This window comes from Solanum stenotomum, chromosome 10, assembly GCF_019186545.1.
Source record: "Solanum stenotomum isolate F172 chromosome 10, ASM1918654v1, whole genome shotgun sequence".
In the NCBI taxonomy this organism is placed as follows: Eukaryota; Viridiplantae; Streptophyta; class Magnoliopsida; order Solanales; family Solanaceae; genus Solanum; species Solanum stenotomum.
The window spans coordinates 53,947,528-53,971,884 of record NC_064291.1 but is presented as its reverse complement, the minus strand read 5'-3'; the positions used below and the strand labels follow the sequence as shown (position 1 = coordinate 53,971,884).

The window sequence follows — 24,357 nt, the reverse complement described above, 5'->3', positions numbered from 1 at the left end:
TATTCTCTCAAGACCATCCTCTATTTATAGAGTTGTGCTTTTCCTTACAAAGCCAAAACCAACTCCAAATAGGATTACTATTCCAATCCTTTTCCTAATAGAATTGGAAACCAAATAAAGAGAATAATTCCAATCCTTTTTCAAGTAGGATTAGGCCATGGGCCTTTGGCTGGAACACGGGCAATAGCCCAACAAAAAATAGAGTGAGCGATATTTTCGTGTTATATGCCTAATTAGCCAGGAGGGGTACAAAAGTCATTTCCAATCAATTCTGTTAGGCAGTTAAATCGTTAGATTCCAATTGTGAGTTGAAGCAGTGGAGGGAAAAGTAGTTAGAGATTACTTGATCCAAGTTTAGCTATTAATTCAGTTGTATCAGTTCATAAGGATTCATTGAATAATATTTTACAGATTCTCTTCTACTTTCTCTCTAAGTGTGCTTACTTGCAACTCTGTTCAAGAGCTTTTCTCTCATAAGTTCTTTAGGAATTGCATAGCTAATCTCTGCCTAATCACAAGGCACTGAAAAGCTGTAACATTTCGTGAGGTGGGAATTCAAAAGAGGGTTATTTCTTTTGAGTGTGTAGTGGTCTTTGTAGTATATTACTTAGGCCTACACAGTGTAATTAGTGAAATCAGTTGCTCCTCTTGATCTGTAATTTATTTCCTAATTCAAAAGATTTCCACGTAAAATTCTTGATGTTATTATTTTCCCATTTTATCCCCATTATTTTGACTATGAATCTCCTTGTGTTATTCCACGTTTTCCAACAGAAGGGACCAACCAATATCACATCAAAAGAAAGTGACTTTGACCTATATAGTAGGAAATGCACATGTTATAATTGACATAACATACATAAGGGCCCTTTTTGCCAAGAAAAACTCAATGCTTTAACACCATATACAAAAATAAAATATCCTGAAGAATAAAAATATGTTGGATAAGACAAAAAGTGACTATTGAAAATCTGCAGAGCCACAAGATGAATAAGAACATACCTCCCCAAATCTACTGCTGCTTCAGCTTCAAAACAGAATTGATGAGTCTGATTAAGGTTTAAAGAAAAAAAATTGTTTTTTAGGATCATCCCACCTTTGGAAGGCCACAAGGCGTCAGCGGTAAACATGAAATTGCTTCATTTTTTTTGTTAAATCTCCTCACCTAAGCAAGTGATATATAGTAAAATTATTAGTTTTTGTTAAATATACTTCTTGTTTGAAGCAATAATGACTCTGGCTAGTCAGTGATCCCAAAGATTCATGGACTTGGTTGAAGCAAACAGATTTTGGTACCAAAACACTTATAGAGTTGTTCATCAACTATCCTTCTGAACCAAATATTGTCAAGAAATGGCTGATTTTTACGCATTATATGACCACTTAGTATAAGTAAATAATTATCATTGACTATGAATTTAACAAAGCTCAGGACCTTCATAAGATTTTGAATTTACAGGATGAAATTGGGACTTATTTTTATCTTACAAACAGGAGCCTCATGCCTGTATGTTTCCAAGACTCTGGAATAGACCTACTGAACTAGTGGTAATTCAGGCACACTGAATTGCAGGTTTTATATTCTTAATTTCATCATACAGAACATCTACAAACACATTTTTATCTTACTCATACAGTGTTGGATTGAATAATCTTGGAGTAGGTATAGCCACCAGAGGCATTTTCTTCTTCAATATAACACCAAACGTCTCTGTAAGGTCTAATGTCTCTCCTTTGGGCAATTTCCAGTCGAAAGAATGAATGAGTGAAGCTACTGAATACATGAACATCCTCTCTGCCATGACTATCCCCAGGCACATTCTTCTGCCAGAACCAAATGGGAAATAGTTGAAATCATTTCCACTATAATCCCATTTATTGTCCAAAAATCTCTCTGGACGGAACTCAGTTGGATTTTCCCATATAGAAGGATCTCTGTGTATAGCCCATACATTTATGAAAACACAAGATCCTTTAGGAACAGTGTATCCTCCCACAGTGCATGTTTCACTAGGACAGTGTGGCACCAAGAATGGAGCAGTTGAATGTATGCGCAAGACTTCTTTCATCACTGCATAGAGATATTGTAATTGCTGAATATGAGATTCTTCCACAATATTATCTTTACCCACAACTGTATCTAGTTCTTGTTGTAATTTTCTTAGGACATTGGGTTTGTGCATAATTTCAGCCATGGCAAACTCAACTGTGTTGGCAGTAGTGTCAGTTCCACCGAGAACCATATCCTGTCCATAGTACTTGTGAAGTTATTACCATGTACAACAATTTCTTAATTGTATAACTGTATATTGGAGTTCACTTCAAGGTTCACAGTCTTAATTCACAGTTAAGTCTTCACATATACTTTGATGCTAAATTTGCCGACTCTTTCTTTAATGCAGTCCAAAAACATGGTAATAGCACTATAAGCCAGTTTTTCATCTGTAACAGCCTAACATGTAAAGAAATGGACTATTTGAAGTAAAACCTTTGTAACCAAGACCACATGTAATAAAAGTGAATTTCCAAGCAGAAGACCGCAACCAACAGCTCAGGACATGAGTTTACAAATCTGATTCTTCTGAAATATATTTTCCATATACCACAATAATTCTTCTATAAATTTACAAGCCCACTATCAATGTCATTTTATTTTGATTCTTTTAATATAAAAAAAGAAAAGATCAGTGTAAGCCAGTATGAATAGTGGAAGACAAATGCAATCTTGATTCTAGGCTACTCAATAATAATGCAGTGATGATGACTATTATTAATTTGAAATTTGGAATTGGGGAGAGGAAGATTTATTTTTGGAAAAAGCAAATTTAGTAGAATGCACAACTGATAAACATACCATAAGTAAGGCTTTGATTTCAGTCATGGTTAGAGGTATTTTGACATCTGCTTCATCTTTCAACTTCAGCAAAACTTGCAAAAAGTCTTTGCTTTCTTGGCCAACACCATTTCTCTCCAATTTTTGTTTTTGATCAATTATGCTCTCAAATATCTCATCAAAACTCTTTGCCAACACCTTCATCTTCTTTGTAACACCCTGGAAATCAAACCAGGCCAAGCCCAGGTAAAAATCGGAAAGATTGGGAATACTGCACAGCGCAGCTATCTCAGTCACAACATGCCTAAATTCAGCTCCAAGGCTAGCTCTTTCCTCACCCTTCACAGTGCCACCCCATAACATGCTTGTAATCACATTAAGCACAATCAAGAACATCTGTTCACCAACATTCACAGGCGATCCTGCCTGGTTATAAAAGTAATTGATCGATTGTCTAAGCTCCCTTCGTCTTAGTGCATAAACAGAATTGAAAGTAGAAACATTAAGCATTTCGCGAACACAAACCTTCCTCAACATGCGCCATTTTGGTCCATAAGGATTCCAAACTATGTTATTGCCACCATATGAAAATTCTCTTCCAGCAGCAGGGACATCTCTGTTAGCAAAAATGGTATCTTGATCCTTAAGAACCTCGCGAGCTAAAGCAGGGGAAGTAATAATAATCCCAAGTTTTTTACCAAGCCAGAGTCTACAAATGGGGCCATAAGTTTGGGACAGAGATGCAAAATAGGTGTGAAGTTCAGGATCAAGAGAATGGAGATTACCTATCAAGGGCAAAGCTCTAGGCCCTGGTGGCAATCCCTTGTTTGAGTTACTGATGAAAAACCAAAGGAACCATAGTAAAGCTAAAATGCCAAGAAAATAGGAGAAAAATACACCCTTTTCCTCAATATTGAGTTCTTGAAGGGGCCATGGGAATGAATCAAAAAGGGGTTCGAAGAATTCGAGAGACATTATTTGAGGGAAATGAAAAAAATGGAAGAAGCAAAGCTTTGGCACCACTTAAAGAATTTTTTTAGTTTTGCTGAAAGAATGAGATATTTTAGATTAAGACAAAAAGACCAGTACTATGAAAATGAAGCACAGTTACCTCCCTAGTCCCACTCATACTGTATAGACTGTCGGGTCCATCCCCATGTGCCAAATTTACTTGCCTAAGTTCAATTTCTTTGAGCCAAAGTTTGCTGAGACGTGGATGAGACCATGCCTATTTTGCCTATTTAAGGAGAGGCGATTCTTCATTCTTAGACCCACCAAAATAAAAGAGAGAAAAGAAGAGTGGGGCATCACACAGGAAAATAGTCTGTGAGGAAAAATAGGGAGTGTGAACGATATTGTAGTGAGGTAGGAAAATCAAAAGAAGGTCATTTCTTTTAAGTGTGTAGTGGTTTTTGGAGTTTTTACTCAGACCTACAAGTGTAAAATTTCTTACTATAGCGATATTAGTTGCTCTTCTCGGCTGTGATTTTTCCCTTATTCAGGAACGTAAAATCTTGGTGTCATTATTACTCTTTTTATTATTGTTGATTAAATGTATTGTTGTGTTCCCTTTTTATTGCTTTTATTACTGCAAATATCATTTTTGTGACGGGTTTATTCCCAACATAGACAACATGTATTCTCCCTCTATTTGAATCTCATGGTGTTAATTTAAAGATATGTCGAATATATCGAAATGTCTTTTAATCTTGTGGTTGGAATTTAAGTGTTGCTAAAAAAAGGCATTTGTTAAACTAAATGAAAAGGAGAGTAGGACAAACAAATTAAAATGGAGGGAGTACTTTGTTTGGTAGGATATTCATTTTGTGCAACCTGATTAGTACTATGATAGAGTGTATAACTAATACATAGTCTGATATTAGCAATACAAGTGCAATTAATACACGAATAAGCAGGTTAACGACATAATTACTCTTAATACATCAAACTACACAATAGATAATAAATAATCTCACCATAGCTAAGTCCAGTATCACTAATCCAAACATTTCTAATAATCTTACTCATAGAGTATTGGATTGGACAATCTTGGAGTAGGTATAGCCACCAGAGGCATTTTCTTCTTCAGAACAATCCCAAACTTCTCTGTGAGGTCTAATGTCTCTCCTTCAGGCAATTTCCAGTCGAAATAATGAATGAGTGAAGCTACTGAATACATGAACATCCTCTCTGCCATGGCTATCCCCGCACACATTCTTCTTCCAGAACCAAATGGGAAATAGTTGAAATCATTTCCACTACAATCGTGTTTATTGTCCAAAAATCTCTCTGGACGGAACTCAGTTGGATTTTCCCATATAGAAGGATCTCTGTGTATAGCCCATACATTTATGAAAACACAACATCCTTTAGGAACAGTGTATCCTCCCACAGTGCATGTTTCACTAGGACAATGTGGCGCCAATAGTGGAGCAGGTGGATGTAAGCGCAAAATTTCTTTAATAACTGCATAGAGATATGGTAATTGCTTAATATGAGACTCTTCCACAATATTATCCTTTCCCACAACTGTCTCTAGTTCTTCTTGTAATTTCCTCAGGATGTCTGGTTTGATCATAATTTCAGCCATGGCAAACTCAATCGCGTTGGAGGTACTGTCAGTTCCACCAACAATCATATCCTGTCCATAGTATTTGTGAAGTTATTATCATGTACAACAATTTTTTTAATTGGAGTTCAGTTCAAGGTTCACCGTCTTAATTTACAGTTAAGTCTTAACATATTATCAGAAGCTAAATTTGCCGACTCTTTCCTTAAGGCAGTCCAATAACATGGTAGCAACTAACACTTCAAAACATGAATATATGAATCTATACACATCTGCCACAATAATTCTTCAATACATTTATGATCCTAATTTTAACTTGTATTATCATTTGATCCTCTTATTATGACTAATATCACTATAAAACAATTTTTCATCTGTTAACTGCCTAACAGGTAAGGAGATGGATAAAAAACAATTTTTTTAATGAAAGTGAATTTTCCTAGCAGAAGAACGCAACCAATAGCTCAGGACATGAGTTTACAAATCTGATTCTTCTGAAATTTAATATAAAAAAGAAAAGATCTTGGCTAATATTAATCCATATAGATAAGGTATGAATGGTTGCATCTTGGCTACTCAATAATAATGCAGTGATAACTGGGGAGAGGATGATTTCTTTTTGGTTCATTTGGAAAAAAACAAATTTCGTAAAATGCACAACTGATAAACATACCATAAGTAAGGCTTTGATTTCAGTCATGGTCACAGGCATTTTGGCATCTGCTTCATCTTTCAACTTCAGCAAAACTTGCAAAAAGTCTTTGCTTTCTTGGCCAACACTATTTCTATCCAATTTTTTTCTTTCATCAATCATGCTATCAAATATCTTCTCAAATCTCTTTAACAGCACCTTCATCTTCTTTGTAACACCCTGGAAATCAAACCAGGCCAAACCTGGGTAGAAATCGGAAAGATTGGGAATACTGCACAGCGCAGCCATCTCACTCACAACATACCTAAACTCAGATCCAAGACTAGCTCTTTCCCCACCCTCCACCGTGCCACCCCATAACATGCTTGTAATCACATTAAACACAGTCAAGAACATCTGTTCACCAACGTTCACTGGTAAACCCTTCTGACTATAGAAGTAATTGATCGATTGTCTAAACTCCCTTCTCCTTAGTGCATAAACAGAATCTAAAGTAGAACAACTAAGCATATCGCGAACACAAACCTTCCTCAACATTCGCCATTTTGGTCCATAAGAATTCCAAAGTATGTCATTGCAACCGTATGAAATTTCTCTTGCAGCAGCAGGCACATCTCTGTTAGCAAAAATGGTATCTTGATCCTTAAGAACCTCACGAGCTAATGCTGGTGAAGTAATAATAATCCCAAGTTTTTTACCAAACCAGAGTCTACAAATGGGGCCATAAGTTTGGGACAGAGATGCAAAATAGGTGTGAAGTTCAGGATCAAGAGAATGGAGATTACCTATCAAGGGCAAAGATTTAGGCCCTGGTGGCAGTCCCTCGTTTGAATTACTGATGAAAAACCAAAGTAAAGCTAAAAAACCAAGAAAACAGGAGAAAAACATCGCCTGTTGCTCAACATTGAGTTGTTGAAGGAGCCATGGGAAAGAATCAAAAAGGGGTTTGAAGAATTTGAGAGACATCTGAAGTTTTTGCACTGCTAAAGATTTTTTTTTTTTATAATTTTGCTGAACGAATGAGATGAATTTAAACAGAGCAGTACGATGAAAACGAAGCAGAGTCACCCCTGTATCTCGTGATGTTAATTGAAACGGAAAAAGTACTTTGTTTAGTATCATAAGAAACGTGAAAGGAGCAAAGTTTGTTTGGCATGTTGTTCATCATTCAATTTTCAGCAAAAAAGATGCTTTCTTTCTTTGTATTCATCGCCAGCAGATATCTCTGTCAACACCCTCTTTGAAGACCAAGAAAAACTCAATTTTTAACACCATATAATATATATATATAACATAATTTTACCTTATTTGTGTAGTATAAGATTGAAAAAAATCGGGTTACTTGAATAAACAAGAAAATAATGTGGAAGTGAAATTATAAAAAGATTAAAGATAGAAATTGAAAGATATGTGAAACTTGAGAATAAAATCTCAAATTTCAAGAAAATTGTTAACAACCCTAGTTGATCTTTTAATATTCAAAATTGGCAGAACTAATTATGACCCTAATAGATTCAATTCAAGAACTTAGATCAAAAGTGATCTAGACCCCAATTTCGAAGAAACTAGAGACAACAATTAGTCTAAGACTAACTATCCAGAGGAATGAGATATTTCCGATGAAGAAAAAAACTAATTTGGCGGACCCATACAATGAAAAAGAAGCATAGATATCTTTCCAGTCTCCACTCATACTGTTACAATGTTGATTCAATGGAAATTGATATTTAATCAAGACCAAGAGCCCTAAATGTTTAAGACTAACTGTTGACGAATCGCTAACAAAACCAAAATTTTTAAATCTTTTTCTTTTTAAAGGAATCACAAGTGAACGACTCTAAGAATTAAAGCAGTAGGCTGTTACTTTGTCAGGTTTCGCTGAATGAATGCTTCAAGTGGAGACAGAATTTCGATTTACATGCCTAAAAATCTGTTATTTACACCCTAAAGATATTAATTCTTGATATCTCCTACATATGAAAAAAAATTGAACTATCATTACACAAATATTTAGAGTTATTACATTACAAGTTTACAACTATTAGAATCTATTGAACATGCTAAAACATAGGAGTATTTGATGTTTATTAATTGTACCATTGAACTGTCAGGAGAGCTGCAAGACGTAACTCGTTTTAGACGTTCTGAAACCATGTTTTACAGGAAGATAGTTTGATTATTGAAGTGATTCGCACAGTTTTTTATTTTGTGTACCCTGTTTAGTACTATAGAGTGTATAACTAATATATAGCTAGTCAATGATCCTAAAGAGTCAAGGACTTGGTTGAGGCACATGTTGACTGAATCACGTTAAATATTTATGTCTCTTTTGACATATTTCTTATATATCTTCTTACTCATGGTCTTTCAAGTTTGCTTTGCCAGCTTCCACATGATTCTTGATTATTTCGGTCATAATTAAGAGAAAACATCACTCATTATCTATAAATTGGAAACTTGGGCGAATTATTCAATGCTCATTTCGAAAGACATTAGTACATAAGAATGGTTGAGAGAATTTTCACCAAGAGAGAAGATAAGGGTTCCTTTTGCTGCATAGAAATGTTTGAATTAAGTTCAAATGGAACCCATAATTCATCATACAAAAGACAGAATAATCATTTTCTCAAAAAAAAAGAAGAAGAGAGAATCATCATACAGAACACGACTCTCTACAAACACATTTTTATCTTACTCATACAGTTTTGGATTAGACAATCTTGGAGTAGGTATAGCCACCAGAGGCATTTTCTTCTTCATAATAATACCGAACTTCTCTGTAACTTCTAATGTCTCTCCTTCAGGCAATTTCCAGTCGAAAGAATGAATGAGTGAAGCAAGTGAATACATGAACATCCTCTCTACCATGGCTATCCCCGCACAGATTCTTCTGCCAGAACCAAATGGGAAATAGTTGAAATCATTTCCACTATAATCCCATTTATTGTCCAAAAATCTCTTTGGACAGAACTCTGTTGGATTTTTCCAGATAGAAGGATCTCTGTGTATAGCCCATACATTTATGAAAATACAAGATCCTTTAGGAACAGTGTATCCTCCCACAGTGCATGTTTCACTTGGACAATGTGGCACCAATACTGGAGCAGCTGGATGTATGCGCAAGACTTCTTTCATAACTGCATAAAGATATGGTAATTGCTTAACATGAGACTCATCCACAATATTATCTTTTCCCACAACTGCCTCCAGTTCTTGTTGTAATTTCCTCAGGACGTCTGGTTTGTTCATAATTTCAGCCATGGCAAACTCAATCGTGTTGGAGGTACTGTCGGTTCCACCAATAATCATATCCTGTCCATAATATTTGTGATGTTATTATCATGTACAACAATTTTTTAATTGGAGTTCAGTTCAAGGTTTACCGTCTTAATTCACAGTTAAGTCTTCATCTATTATCCGACACTAAATTTGATCCTCTTATTATGACTAATATCACAAATGCAATCTTGGCTACTCAATAATAATTATTTTTGATTCATTTGTAAAAAAAAAAAAATTTCGTAGAATGCACAACTGATAAACATACCATAAGTAAGGCTTTGAGTTCAATCATGGTTAGAGGCATTTTGGCATCTGATTCATCTTTCAACTTCAGCAAAACTTGCAAAAAGTCTTTTCTTTCTTGGCAAACACCATTTCTGTCCAATTTTTGTCTTTGATCAATCATGCTATCAAATATCTTATCAAATCTCTTTACCAGCACCTTCATCTTCTTTGTAACACCCTGGAAATCAAACCAGGCCAAACCTGGGTAATAATCGGAAAGATTGGGAATACTGCACAGCGCAGACATCTCAGTCACAACATGCCTAAACTCAGCTCCAAGACTAGCTCTTTCCTCACCCTTCACTGTACCACCCCATAACATGCTTGTAATCACATTAAGAATAGTCAAGAACATCTGTTCACCAACATTCACAGGGGATCCTGCCTTGTTATAAAAGTAACTGATCGATTGTCTAAGCTCCCTTTGCCTTAGTGCATAAACAGAATCTAAAGTAGAACAACTAAGCATATCGCAAACACAAACCTTCCTCAACATGCGCCATTTCGGTCCATAAGGAGCCCAAAGTATGTTATTACCACCATATGAAAATTGTCTTCCAGCAGCAGGGACATCTCTGTTAGCAAAAATGGTATCTTTATCCTTCAGAACCTCACGAGCTAAAGCAGGGGAAGTAATAATAATACCAAGTTTTTTACCAAGCCAGAGTCTACAAATGGGGCCATAAGTTTGGGAAAGAGATGCAAAATAGGTGTGAAGTTCAGGATCAAGAGAATGGAGATTACCTATCAGGGGCAAAGCTTTAGGCCCTGGTGGCAGTCCCTTGTTTGAGTTACTGATGAAACACCAAAGTAAAGCTAAAAAACCAAGAAAACAGAAGAAAAACACACCCTTTTGCTCCACATTGAGTTGTTCAAGGAGCCATGGGAAAGAATCAAAAAGAGGTTTGAAGAATTTGAGAGACATCTAAAGCTTTTGCGCTGCTAAAAGATTTATTTTTTTAATCTTTCTGATTTTGCTGAAAGAATGAGATAATTTATATGAAGAAAAAAAGAGCAGTAGGATGAAAAAGAAGCAGAGTCACCTCCTGAAACTCATGATGTTAACTGAAACGGAAAAAGTACTTTGCATGGTAGGATTTTCATGTTGTTCATCATTCAATTTTCCGCAAAAAAATGCTTTCTTTCTTTGGATTCATCGCCAGCAAAATTTGAAGTCTTTGACAATCATGGCCACAAATATCCAATCAGATACCCTTCATCTTCTGCTGAATAAGAAAAATTCAATATATATATATATATAAATCTTACAATATGATTGTTGATGAATGTAATTGCTCATCACATATGCAACAAATAAAAGATAAATTTATTTAAGCTTTTGTTAGTTCTTGAGGATGTTCCTCCATTCTTTTACATTTGGAACTATTTCTCTCATTATTTTTTGTTATTTAAAAGTTTTAGAATTCATTAGCTATTTTATTATTTTTAGTCTACTCTATTTCATCTTATTTTCGAATATTTGTGGGATGAAAATAATGTACATATGAAGCTATATAATTTATTGTGATGTTATAATAATCTTACAATATTAATAAAAATTCAAGTTTTTTCGCCTAATTATTCAATGTAATGGATATTGATCTTAATTTCATCTTCTTTTTTGTTATTTAAGAGAAAGAAACAATTTGAGAGGATGGGAAGTACATAGAGCTATTGGCGTCTAGAGTTTGATTAGCCAGTAACATCAACTTCACTAAACAAAGTTCAACACAAATTTATTGTAATGCACAATATTTATGTATCATTGTATATGAAAGTTTAGACACATATATTATTATTTCGGCATGTAATATTTTAATTTTAGCACTCAAATATTTTTGTTATACTTTTTAGCAGTTGTTTCTACTTTATATGTAAAGAGAGAATTGATATGTATTTTAATTTCTTTATTTTAGTAAGAATAAACTTGCATTTTTTAAAACCAATATATTTAACTATTATATACTCCCTCCATCTCAATGAAAAAAATTGAACAAATTAACATGGAATACACGTGCAAAGCACGTGTCCAGATACTAGTCATCATATATCATATATTATTATTAGTGGGAAGCTCCAACTTTCAAAGGTGGATTACCATTTTGCCCCTCCACTAAATAAAAATAAAATTAATTAATTTATTAAATACTAATATTTTAATTACATAATGGTGGAATATGAAGTCCAACAGCTACACTTTAATAATGAATGACTCTTCCAATTAAGTGACTCTTTGAATTTTGAAACCAAAATAAATTTTATGCATCATGATTCAATGTGCTTCATTAATTTGGTAGGTGAAAAGACAACTAAATATCACTATAAATACCAGTAAATTATTTCCTAGATCATCATATTCTTTTCTTTTTCATCATCTACTGTTCACTTTTCTTCTTCCTAGATAATGATATAGATACATGTCGTCAAAAAGCTAACTGAGGAAAAGAACAGAGAGCTTCATTATGAAATTAAAAAGAGAAATTTTCTTACAATATAATTCAAGTGTTAAGCTTAGAAGTATAAGATATGGCATATATATTCCTTTAGATCTTTTTTTATGTTAGCTTATGATTTTAGGTTTTTCTTTTCCTTTTTGGAGTTGAGGTATGGTTGTCCAAAATAATATGCAACCCATCTTTTATGTAATTCTGTATCATTTGGCATTGTTATGGAATTTATTTCTTTGTTTTTTGTGTTATTATTCTTTTAAGTGCTACTTAATTGACAAAGCTTCTATTAATACATGATGAGTTTGATAATATTTGAATAGTTTATGCAATATGCTTTTGTTTAAATACAAGAAATTCAAATAAAGATTGCTAAAAAATTATAACTTTAAATGAAAGATTTTGATTGTGTTACTTTGTCGTCTATCTAACATAGTGTTGCAAACACATACATATGTGTTCATTTTCACTCCTTTTGTTTAATTTTTTATTTTTCTACAATTTATACAATATGAGATTTAACAATTTAATTTTCAAATAAAAACGAGAGTTACATTTACATTTATGCGGCACTAAGCCTAATAGTTTTCTTAAACATAATCATTAATATTTACGGTAGCTTTTCGTCGTGTTAAAATTCAAATGGTTGGTATGATGACAATTTTGCTTTTGGACATTTTGATTGTTTCTTTAAGAATTCCTTCGACCCTTAATTGTTACTACTAAAAACTATTCCTCATATTAAAATCATGTAAAAAATATTATGAGAATCGTGTAATTAAGCTTCATTTTGTTTAGATTTTAGTAATATAAGACAACGAGATCATTCTATTAAAAGTGAAAAGAGTCTAAGTCAAAATTGAATTACTAAAATGGTTTTTAAAAGTATATTTATCATTTTATTTTTTATAAAAATTAATTGTCTATTAAATTTAGTTGGAAAGACCTTTCATCTACCTTTAGACCTATACAAATTCTATGAACTTTTTATTTACAAGTTTAATATGTGTCATGTATTTGTTTTCTTCACCTTCAGCTTACAACCGTTTAAACATATCATATTATTTATCAAAATTATATATACCTTATTCAATATTTAATTGATGCACATTAAATATTCAATATATATATATATGCCTTAGGTAAAGTTACACATTATAATTCTCCGTTTATAGGTCTTAATCAAATTCACAAAATAAAAAAAAATAAAAATACACATGACACTAAAAATATAATTACACCAAAGGTATTTTTAGTTGGTTGTGAGGTAATATAAACATATGTTTCTATTTCTCTACTCCTTTCTGCTTGAGTGTTGGAATTTAAAAGTGTTATTTTCGCCAAATCAATAGGTAAATAAGAGAATGTACATTATACCAAAAGAAACAAGGTCCAGTAACTTTGCTAATCATATATATATATAAAGGAGAATGTTAGACTTGCTTATGTGGCATGCCTCTAAGGGCTNATTTTTAGTTGGTTGTGAGGTAATATAAACATATGTTTCTATTTCTCTACTCCTTCTGCTTGAGTGTTGGAATTTAAAAATGTTATTTTCGCCAAATCAATAGGTAAATAAGAGAATGTACATTATACCAAAAGAAACAAGGTCCAGTAACTTTGCTAAGTAAATGCTAAATTAGAAACCAAAGTAAGAAAACCAAGGACTTCTTTAGAGAAGTATTTCTTCCTTTTATAGAGCTCGCCGAGTAGGATTAAAATATCACTTTATGAAATTGCAGTTCTTCTTTAGTATAAAATTTATAACTCAAATATGTTTCTTAATACTAATATTTATGTAATTTTTTAAAATTTTGTGGTCAATAAAATTGGGTTGCACGCGTAAGACGCCTGTCCGAAAATTAGTTATACTAAAAGTGAGAAGCCACAAAGGTAAAAGTTGAAATACCATTTTACCCCTATCCTAATTCAAAATGTGATAAATATCCAATAAGTTAAATATTAATTAATCAAAATATTTTACAATCTTTTCACCTCCTAACTTAATTGCAAACTAAAGAGTTATGAAATGATCATATTCATCTGTAAGTTAGAAATTAAAGTGACCAGTTGATTATTTGATTGATTATGATATTATGGGTAAAGACTATCTCATAAATGTTACTCTGGTAACATTGAAAACTTAGAGGACCAAATCAATGATATAATTGGAATAGGAAAAGATAATTTTTGACCAAAATAAGTCATTATTAAAATCAATTCACCAGAATAATACGCTTTTTTGAAATTTTACAAAACTAGTATAAACGTATTTCTCAGTAACGTTTTATGTTATATTTTATTCAACAAAATATGTTATCTTTTATTCAAAAAAAATTATGACAAAAAGACAAAAATCTGACAAAGTAAACAAACATAAAATATTATTGTTAGTAACGTTTTATAATTTGTTACTTTGAGACACGTTTTACAGCTAAAACGTGACTAAGAGTAACATTTCTGTGGAATGGCTCAAAATTAAAATTCAATCTTGTACATGTTTCATTCATTATTTAATTTTTTTCCACTATTAAAATGGATATATATATATATATATATATATATATATTGTACATATGTTCACTTGAAATATATATCATGTTCTCTTTTTTTTCTCTTTTCATACATAGACAATACTTTTTACAACAAAAGGAAAAAAAATGAGGAAGGCTTTGCACAGATTGGAGCGTGTCTTGTATCCTTTCAATTTCAAAATTTGTAAATAAATCATATGAGAAATCTTTTTCTAGCCTAAGGTACTATCCCTTCCAAATATTAGACTAATCAATTTCTTATGATTATTGAATATTAGATTATCAATACAGAGGCTATTGAATTAAAACTGATGTAACAACTAAGAAAAACAACTATTAAAAAAATATAATGGCTACATCATAATAGAAGAAACAAAGAAATTAATTGATATCATGTAGTAAAGCCCTCCTCACTCTCGTTTTTCTTGCAAAAGTATTGTTTGTATGAAAAGAGAAAAAAAAAAGAAAATCATATATATTTCAAGTGAATGTATGCGTAATATATATATTCATTTTAATAGTGAAAAGTTGAATGAGGCATGTATAAGATTGAATTTTAATTTTCAGTCATTCTAGAGAAACATTTTTGTGATTCACATTTTGGCGGTAAAACGTGCCTCCGAGTAACGAATTACAAAATGTTACTAACAAAAATGTTTTATGTCTATTTATTCTGTCAGATCTTTGTGTTTTTTTTTTTTTTGAATAAAATATAACCTAAAACATTACTGAGAAATACATTTATGCTAGTTTTGTAAAATTTTGAAAAACATATTATTTTGGTGAATTGATTTTAATAATGACTCATTTTGGTAAAAAAATTCTAGAAAAATATAATATTCTAAATAATAGTTATTATTAATAACATTGTAAGGGTGTATGACCTACAGGAATAATAGTTATTAAGAAAATATGTAAGGGTGTATTAATCTATTGGAATTATTGACATTTAAATGTAACTAATTTATTTTATAGCCTTAACCCATAATTTATCCATAAATCTATACGCATGCCTCCATATTTATGTGTAGTTTATACAGCTTCAATTACATTTTTTAATTCCCATAACTTTCTTTATTCGTACTAAAAGAGAAGAATTTAAAAACCTGCATGCAATATTTTATTAAATAACACTGATAACTGATAAGTCTCAAGAGATCTTGATATAGTTAAGTTATAACCAATTGTGTATCTATGTTAAGGAAAGCATTGGCAGACTAAAAGGACTCTATAACTTAGTTTTTATTCTTTTTGTATGTTTTCATTTTTAGTTCATAGCGCAAAGAATATGTCAGATTAAGTATTTGGAATAAACGTGCGAAGCACGTTCCCAAAACTAGTTCTCTAAAAGGACGCCCATTTCTTCTAACTTGGTAGCATCCACAATGTAGTCCTAATTAGGAATTTGAGAATTTTGTTTAGAGGGAGAATATGTGAGACACAAACGGTACATTATCAATTGTGTGAGCCTCTTTTCAAGTTGAGTTAATTTTATGAGGTTATTTCTCTCGATATTTTGTATCTTTTATTTATGTAGTGAATTGCTCATATCCTTTTGTGGATTAGGTCAATTGATTGAACCTTTTTAACTATTTATGTCTCTTTTGACATATTTCTCATTTATCTTCTCATGGTTTTCTTGCTTTGCTAGCTTCCGCATGATACTGAGTTATTTCAGTCATAATTAGAAGAAAACATCACTCATCATCATATATATTATTAAAAGTGGGAAGCTCAAAAGTGAAAAGTTGAATTACCATTTTACCTTTACACTAAATAAACATTTAAAATTTAATCTTAATATCTTAATAAATAATAAATATTTTAATTGTATAAAGGTAGCATTAAAAGTCCAACAACTACAATTTTAAAATATAAAATTTATTAATAATTATTAAACCAAGTGAATAATATTAGATGCACTGAAACCGAGTAAATAATAGATGATTCATTTGCCGGTAATTATTATAGTAGCATATTTCTTAATAGTAAGTACCTTTTCTCATTCCAACATTTATTAGTTTGAAGCTTCTACCTGTTATATGGATGATTGGTTCATCTACCAATAATTATTACTATAACATATTTTTTTTAATACATAGTAATTTAGATTACAATCCTTTCTCAACATTTCTTAGTTTCAAGTTTTAGTCGATTACACAATTTATTCATTCATAATCATTAATCCTTCGTTATTTGACACCATGGTGTCAAATCACATAATCTCTGCCCAATCTTTCTTCTTTTGTCGGGCAAAACATTTTCTTCTGCAAATTTTATCATATATTCCTTCCGTCAAAGACGATGTCACCAGAGGTTTTTCTTCTCTACTCAAATATACATCTGCTCTGTTTTTAATTTTTAAACAAGAAACTAAAATAGTAGTATTAGTTTTGAGGGATATTTGAATTTATGTTCCCTATTTTGTCGTTACAAATAACAATACAATATACATCTTTTTTATGATTTTGAAGGAAAATATAGAGGCTAGGATGCACATTGTTAAAAGATATAGGATGAAATGTAATTGAAAAAGATACAAATATATGTTAGGTAGGGGCACAAAACACAAAAAACTTACTACTTTTAAGTTATTGTTGATCAATTGGTATAGTACCAGCTTCACTATATTTGTAGTCGAATCATATTTCCATGTTTGTCATGATTTAAGTACTACAATCATTTTCTTTTTTTAAAAAAAATTGATCACAGTTTCTTGTGTCATTATAATGAATCAAACATCGAGTTGTTCAAGAATGACTAAATATTCTGTGAAAAATAAAAGAACTGAGTATGTACTTTGATTTTTGAGTATGATTGTAAGGAAATATTCACAGAACATTTTACTCTCTTCCTTTATCCTATTCAAAATCTGTAAATTGTAAACAGTTTTATTTTAATAATTTGGAATATACGTGCAAAGCACGTGTCCAGAACTAGTTATCTATAAATAGGAAACTTAGAGAATTATTTAATGCTCATTAATATTTATCTTTAAAAGACATTAGCACATAACAGTGATACTTTTTTTTTTATCTTACTCATACAATGTTGGATTGAACAATCTTGGAGTAGGTATAGCTACCAGAGGCATTTTCTTCTTCAAAGTAATACCAAACTTCTCTTTAAGGTCTAATGTCTTTCCTTCGGGCAATTTCCAATCGAAAGAATGAATGAGCGAAGCCAATGAATACATGAACATCCTCTCTGCCATGGCTATCCCCGCACACATTCTTCTGCCAGAACCAAATGGGAAATAGTTGAAATCATTTCCACTATAATCCCATTTATTGTCCAAAAATCTCTCTGGACGGAACTCTGTTGGATTTTTCCAGATAGAAGGATCTCTGTGTATAGCCCATACATTTACGAAAATATGAGACCCTTTAGGAACAGTGTATCCTCCAACAGTGACTGTCTCACTAGGACAATGAGGAGCCAAGAGTGGGAGAGCTGGATGTAGACGCAAGACTTCTTTCATCACTGCATAGAAATATGGTAACTGTTGAATATGAGACTCTTCCACTATGTTATCTTTTCCCACAACTGTATCCACTTCTTCTTGTAATTTCCTCAAGACGTCTGGTTTGTTCAAAATTTCAGTCATGGCAAACTCAACCGCGTTGGAGGTTGTGTCAGTTCCACCGACAACCAAATCCTGTCCATAGTATTTGTGAATTTATTATCATGTACAACAAGTTTTTATTTGTAGAACTGTATATTGGAGTTCAGTTCAAGGTTCACAGTTAAGTCTTCACATATTATCTGATGCTAAATTTACCGAGTCTATCCTTGAGTCAGTCCAATAACATGGTAGCAACTAACAGTTCAGAACATGAATATACGAATCTAATATTTATTACACAATAATTCTTCAATACATTTATGATTCTAATTTTAACTTTTATTAGCATTTGATCCTCTTATTAATGACTAATATCATTATAAGCCAATTTTTCATTCGTTAACTGCCTAACTGGTAAGGAGATGGACTATTATAAGTAAAATGCAAACTTTGTAACCAGCACCACATGTAATGAAAGTGAATTTTCCTACCAGAAGAACCCAACCAACAACCCAGGACATGAATTTACGAATCTGATTCTTCTGAAATTTATTTCCCGTATGCCACAGTGATTTTGATCCTTCCAATATAAAAAAGAAAACATCTGCCATCATGATCAGTGTAACTGTGTAAGCTAATAACTAATCCATATAGATAAGGTATGAATGGTTGCATCTTGGCTACTCAATAATAATGCAGTGATAACTGGGGAGAGGATGATTTATTTTTTGTTCATTTAGGAAAAAACAAATTTAGTAGAATGCACAACTGATAAACATACCATAAGTAAGGCTTTGATTTCAGTCATAGTCAGAGGCATTTTGGGATCTGCTTCTTCTTTCAACTTCAGCAAAACTTGCAAAAAGTCTTTGCTTTCTTGGCCAACATCATTTCTGTCCAATTTTTGTCTTTGGTCAATTATGCTTTCAAATATTTTATCAAATCTCTTTAAAACCACCTTCATCTTCTTTATAACACCCTGGAAATCAAACCAGGTCAAGCCCGGGTAAAAATCGGAAAGATTGGGAATACTGACCAACTCAACTATCTCAGTCACAACATGCCTAAACTCAGCTCCAAGACTAGCTCTTTCCCCACCCTTCACCGTGCCACCCCATAACATGCTTGTAATAACATTAAACACAGTCAAGAACATCTGTTCACCAATGTTCACAGGTAAACCCTTCTGACTATAAAAGTAATTGATCGATTGTCTAAGCTCCCTTCTCCTTAGTGCATAAACAGAATCTAAACTAGAACAACTAAGCATATCGCGAACACAAAGCTTCCTCAACATTCGCCATTTCGGTCCATAAGGACTCCAAAGTAAGTCATTGATACCATATGAAAATTCTCTTCCAGCAGCAGACACATCTCTGTTTGCAAAAATGGTATCTTTATCCTTAAGAACCTCGCGAGCTAAAGCAGGCGAACTAATAATAATCCCAAGTTTTTTACCAAGCCAGAGTCTACAAATGGGGCCATATGTTTGGGACAGAGATGCAAAATAGGTGTGAAGTTCAGGATCAAGAGAGAGGAGATTACCTATCAAGGGCAAGGCTTTAGGCCCTGGTGGCAATCCCTTGTTTGAGTTTCTGATGAAAAACAAAAGGAACCATAGTAAAGCTAAAAACCCAAGAAAATAGGAGATAAACACCCCCTTTTGCTCAACATTGAGTTCTTGAAGGAGCCATGGGAATGAATCAAAAAGGGGTTTGAAGAATTTGAGAGACATCTGAAGCTTTTGCACTGCTAAAAGATTTTTTTTATTTTTTATTTTGCTGAAAGAATGAGATGAATATAAATAAGCAGAGCCACCTCCTGAATCTCGTGATGTTAATTGAAACGGAGAAAGTACTTTGTTTAGTATCATAAGAAACTTGGAAAGGAGAAAAATTTTGTTTGGCACGTTGTTCATCACTCAATTTTCAGCAAGAAAATCGTTTCTTTTTTTGGATTTATCGCCAGCAACTCTTTCACCATCATGGCCTCAAATATCCAATCAGATGCCCTTCATCTATTTAACATCATAGATATAAAAAAATAATTTTATCTTATTTGTGTAGTATAAGATTGATAAGAATCGAGTTACTTGAATAAACAAGAAAAAATAATGTGCAAGCGAAATTATAAAGATTAAAGACATAAATTGATAGATATATAAAATTTGAGAATAAAATCTCAAATTTCAAGAAAAGTGCTAAAAGCCTAATTGATCTTAGTATTCATAATTAACACATTAAAATTTAAATATAATCCTAATTGAATCAATTCAAGAATTTAGATCAAAAGTTATCTAGACTCCTATTTCAAAGAAACTAGAGACAATAATTAAAGGGATAATACATATATTGACCCCTAAACTTGGCTTCAAATTTTAAGTTTGACCTCCAACTTTCACAGTGCACAAATAGACACTTTAACTATCCAGATTTTTAATAAATAAACCCGCGAGTGCTACCTGGCAAAATGCGTGATATGCACGAATTCTGCGCGAGTTGGGAGTTATTTTCGAGGCCCACAATGGTAAAAAAATGCTGAAATGACAATCCTACCCTTAATGAATCCCTTTTATATATATTTCTTTATATTTCCAAATCAAAATCTCATTTCTCTTTTCCTCCTCTTTCAAACCAAGTTTTTTCCTCTCTTTAAAACGATTTGTGCTCATATTTAGTGCAAATGGATTCTAATTTTTTTTTGTCATTGTGGAAAAAGAGCTATAATGAAGATTTCTTGGTTTGCAAATAATCCAGGTCGTTGGTTTCTTGGATGTGAAGATGGTCGGGTATGGTTTCATTTAAAACATCTTTTTTTGGTTTAAATTTTAGTTCTCAAGATTCAATTTTGATAGTGAATTTGTTCTTCTTAAACAAGTTGGATGCAAGTTTTTTAGGTGGTGTGAACTTGATTATACTAACACGCTAGAATTGCTATTTCGGGATTACAAAAGAGGATAAAAAAACATGATGAAGAAAAGGAAAAGATTAGGAGGAAATATCGAGTTTTGTTGATCATTGTGTTACTATCTTGGATTTATAGAGAGTTCTTTATGTAGTAAATGTTATGTAGATTGGTTGAAAAAGTTATGCCAGAATCGTTTTGTTCGTAAAGTAGTTTTCTTTATGGGTTAGTGGCTACCACTATCTATTGTAAGCAATCAAAATAATGGATGTGAAATGCACTATTTTAGAGTTGGCAGCTGTTTGTCTCTCAACACTAGTTTTAATATTCATCACTTTTACAACTTACAAGGACATTACTTAGCATGATTCACACACTTTCATACATAGTAAACACCTAACATCAAGGCAGCCTAACATCAATCATAACAAACACCAAAAGACTTCACAAAACATAACTTAATATCCATTAAACTAGGACAACTAAATACCCTCCAAAGATTTGTCTATGCAAACATACATCAAAATAACCCAAAATACATCAAAATGATTAGTAATTGGAGTATGCCTTTACAAACATTTATCAAAATAAACAAAAACAAAGACCTCCTAGATCAATATTTATACACATCATTAACACTTTAAACTCTTATGGAACCCACTTGCCCTTGGATTTGCTTTGCACCTTTTTCTTTGACAATTGTTGAAGTTGATTTCTAGTCATTGCATCTTTTCCTTTCCATTTCAAACCAGGTGGCTTGAATCCAAGATCAACATTTGTTTGTGATGCATCTTTAAATGCTATCCTTGTTCTACTTGAGAAAACCCTTTCACTTGATCTTCCTGGCTACATAATTCATAGGGCATTATTTAGTATACCTAAATAAAGATGTAAGAAAATAAATTAAAGAAGGCAATATACATACGTTAATCACTTGTCTTCCAGATTGTATGTCTATGTAAACACCAAATCCCACATCTCTTGTTCTTTTTCTTCCAACTGAAGGAGCTGGTGGCATTCCAACTGAAGAAGATGTTGCCCTTGCAGTTGGCTCCTTTTTTTTCCTTCCTTTAACCTTTGAAGTATCTGCACATAAAGAAGAGGCATTTCTAGTGCTAGGCTGCCTCAATGGTGGTTGTGAAGGCTGCCTCACTGGTGGTTGTTGAAAAGGCCTTGTAGGCTGTTGTGTGGGCTGTTGAGAGGGCTATAAAGACACAAAATTAGAAGTATAAAACTAATTAAAACTTACAAGAAATACAAAAATTCTTACCACTGATTTACAAGTTCTTTTGTTTTGCCCAACTTAATGGCATTTGGAACATGACATCTTCACTCCATTCTTTGATGCTTTCCCCCACTTCTTTTTTCTCGGTTCATCTTTATCTTTTCTTCTACATCTACCTGGTCTTCCAGGCATCGGCTTCACTTCAGGAGGCTCAACTGGTGGGTTATTGGTGTCAGGCCACATTATCATATTGGAGATGGGTTGTAAGAAGTACTTATAAGCTCTTAGGAATGTATCTTTTTTGTACCAATGTTCCACATAATCTTCTGGTTCTTGCCCAATGTGATATAAGGCACAAACTGCATGTTGGCAAGGTATGCCCCCCAACTGCCACAATCTACAACTACATGTCTTTCTAGTCATGTCAATTATGTGTCTATACTCTCCTTCTTGAATTTCAAATCCAATGTCATGATTCCAATTCACCCTTAGTGTCCTACCAATCTCTTTGTTTTCTTCTAAAATCAATCTTGCCATAGGTGAAATGTCACTGATCCAAGTAGGCATAATACATATATTGGACCCTAAACTTGGCTTCAAATTTTAACTTTGACCTCCAACTTTCATAGTGCACAAATAGGCACTTTAACTTGTATAAAGTAAAACAAGTAAACACACGAGTCCTACATGGCACAATACACGTAGGACACCACGTAGGACAAAAAATGACATGTAAGATGCCATGTAGGACATGTGTGTCTATTTGTTCAACTTTATACAAGTTAAAGTGCCTATTTGTGCACTATGAAAGTTGGAGGTCAAAGTTAAAATTTGAAGCCAAGTTTAGGGTCCAATATATGTATTATGCCATCCAAGTATCTGCAAACTTAATCATATCTCCATGCCTATCCATCATTTTATGTCTAATATCTTCAAGCATACTAATCACAAATTTATGTCTAGGACCAACATTCCATGAATTAAATGTTTCACACATATTATTTTCTACCACATCACACTTTGATCTTTCACTAAATAAAGCTCTACACCAATATTCTTTGTTATATCCAAGGAATGCCTCACATATTCTATCACCCAACTTTCCCAAATATTCAAATTCATCTCTCAATTTAACCTCAAAGCTAGCTTTGGCACACCTCCAAAATGCTTTTCTCCTTTCCTCACCTCTCCATCTTTTTTGCCAGTTTGCCCAAATATGTCTTGCACACATTCTTCTTTCAGCATTAGGAAGTAAGACTTCAACTGCTACCTCAAGACCCTAAGAAATATTAAATCAATAACTTTAAGGCACACTTCACTTACTTCACACACCAAGTGAATAGCTGCATGTTTTGCAACCTTTTAGACAGAATATTTTGCAACTTTTTATTACAAAGTGATTCAACAAACTACCCACAAACAAATAGCACAAGATCAAGATGCAAAAAATAGAATGAAATAAAACATGATTTAATCCAAAGCATGCATGTAATTTTTTTCAATGTCAAACAAACACAATTCTAATCAATTTCATAGGCAAGCTTAGGTGAAATATCATTGTAATGACCCGAAAGGTCATTTTGGTAATTTTTCGTGGAAATGAATATTTTGCCCTTTCGGTAGTTGCCCCGAGTCCCATGTTTTGTGGTTGTAAAGTTAGTTTGAGGAAAAGTTGGTAAAAAGTTGAGTTTTTGAGAAGTTGAGTTTTTATGAGTTAAAGTTGGTTAAAAAGTGATTTTTCGAGTTATTTGGAGTTTCGGGACTCGGATCGGATTTCTGTCGATTTCGGCAGTTTTAGAATGTCGAAACGGGTCTGTGTGAAGTTACGGAGTTGAATTTGGAGTTGAGATGAAGAATTGAGGTCCTAAGTTGCTAAAGTTGTGAAATTGTGATAAAGAGTTGACTTTGGTCAACATATGAGGTTCCGAGGCTCGGATTGAAATTCCGAGAGTACCGTTGGTTTCGGGAGGCGATTCTAAGTCTAGAATGAGTCTTGGTTGAATTTTTAGACGCTCCGTTTGAGTTTCGAATTTTTTTGGCGTTAAACTAGTTTCTTGGCAT

The 24,357-nt window shown here is 32.8% G+C and overlaps 2 protein-coding genes and 2 long non-coding RNA genes across 7 annotated transcripts in view; 2 read left to right on the top strand and 2 right to left on the bottom strand.

The window, feature by feature from the left end:
- Nucleotides 1–1,130, bottom strand: part of LOC125843182 (labd-13Z-ene-9,15,16-triol synthase, chloroplastic-like) — a 7,791-nt gene extending 6,661 nt beyond the window's left edge. The window contains exon 1 of the mRNA XM_049522398.1: nt 1,003–1,130. Within this exon, the coding sequence (XP_049378355.1) occupies nt 1,003–1,130 (128 nt within the window). The remainder of the gene's footprint in view (nt 1–1,002) is intronic.
- A 280-nt stretch (nt 1,131–1,410) lies between these two features.
- The window catches only part of LOC125878409 (flavonoid 3'-monooxygenase CYP75B137-like), a 55,869-nt gene continuing 32,922 nt past the window's right edge, over nt 1,411–24,357 (bottom strand). Inside the window, exons 2-3 of one of the 3 annotated variants that reach the window (XM_049559658.1) lie at nt 2,855–3,618; nt 1,411–2,246 (exon numbers count right to left, since the gene is read on the bottom strand). In XM_049559658.1, coding sequence (XP_049415615.1) covers nt 1,626–2,246; nt 2,855–3,618 — 1,385 coding nt within the window. In that variant the 3' untranslated portion in view covers nt 1,411–1,625. Of the gene's footprint in view, nt 2,247–2,854; nt 3,809–4,682; nt 5,475–6,075; nt 7,026–24,357 lie in introns of those variants that run through there. The other 2 variants (XM_049559657.1, XM_049559659.1) reach the window with 2 other exon arrangements.
- LOC125878435 (uncharacterized) overlaps nt 6,654–24,357 on the top strand; it is a 70,512-nt gene continuing 52,808 nt past the window's right edge. The window contains exon 1 of the long non-coding RNA XR_007447755.1: nt 6,654–6,722. This is a non-coding gene — a long non-coding RNA (uncharacterized LOC125878435). The remainder of the gene's footprint in view (nt 6,723–24,357) is intronic.
- Nucleotides 10,232–24,357, top strand: part of LOC125878434 (uncharacterized) — a 48,716-nt gene continuing 34,590 nt past the window's right edge. For both annotated transcript variants that reach the window (XR_007447754.1, XR_007447753.1), the window contains exon 1: nt 10,232–10,331. This is a non-coding gene — a long non-coding RNA (uncharacterized LOC125878434). The remainder of the gene's footprint in view (nt 10,332–24,357) is intronic.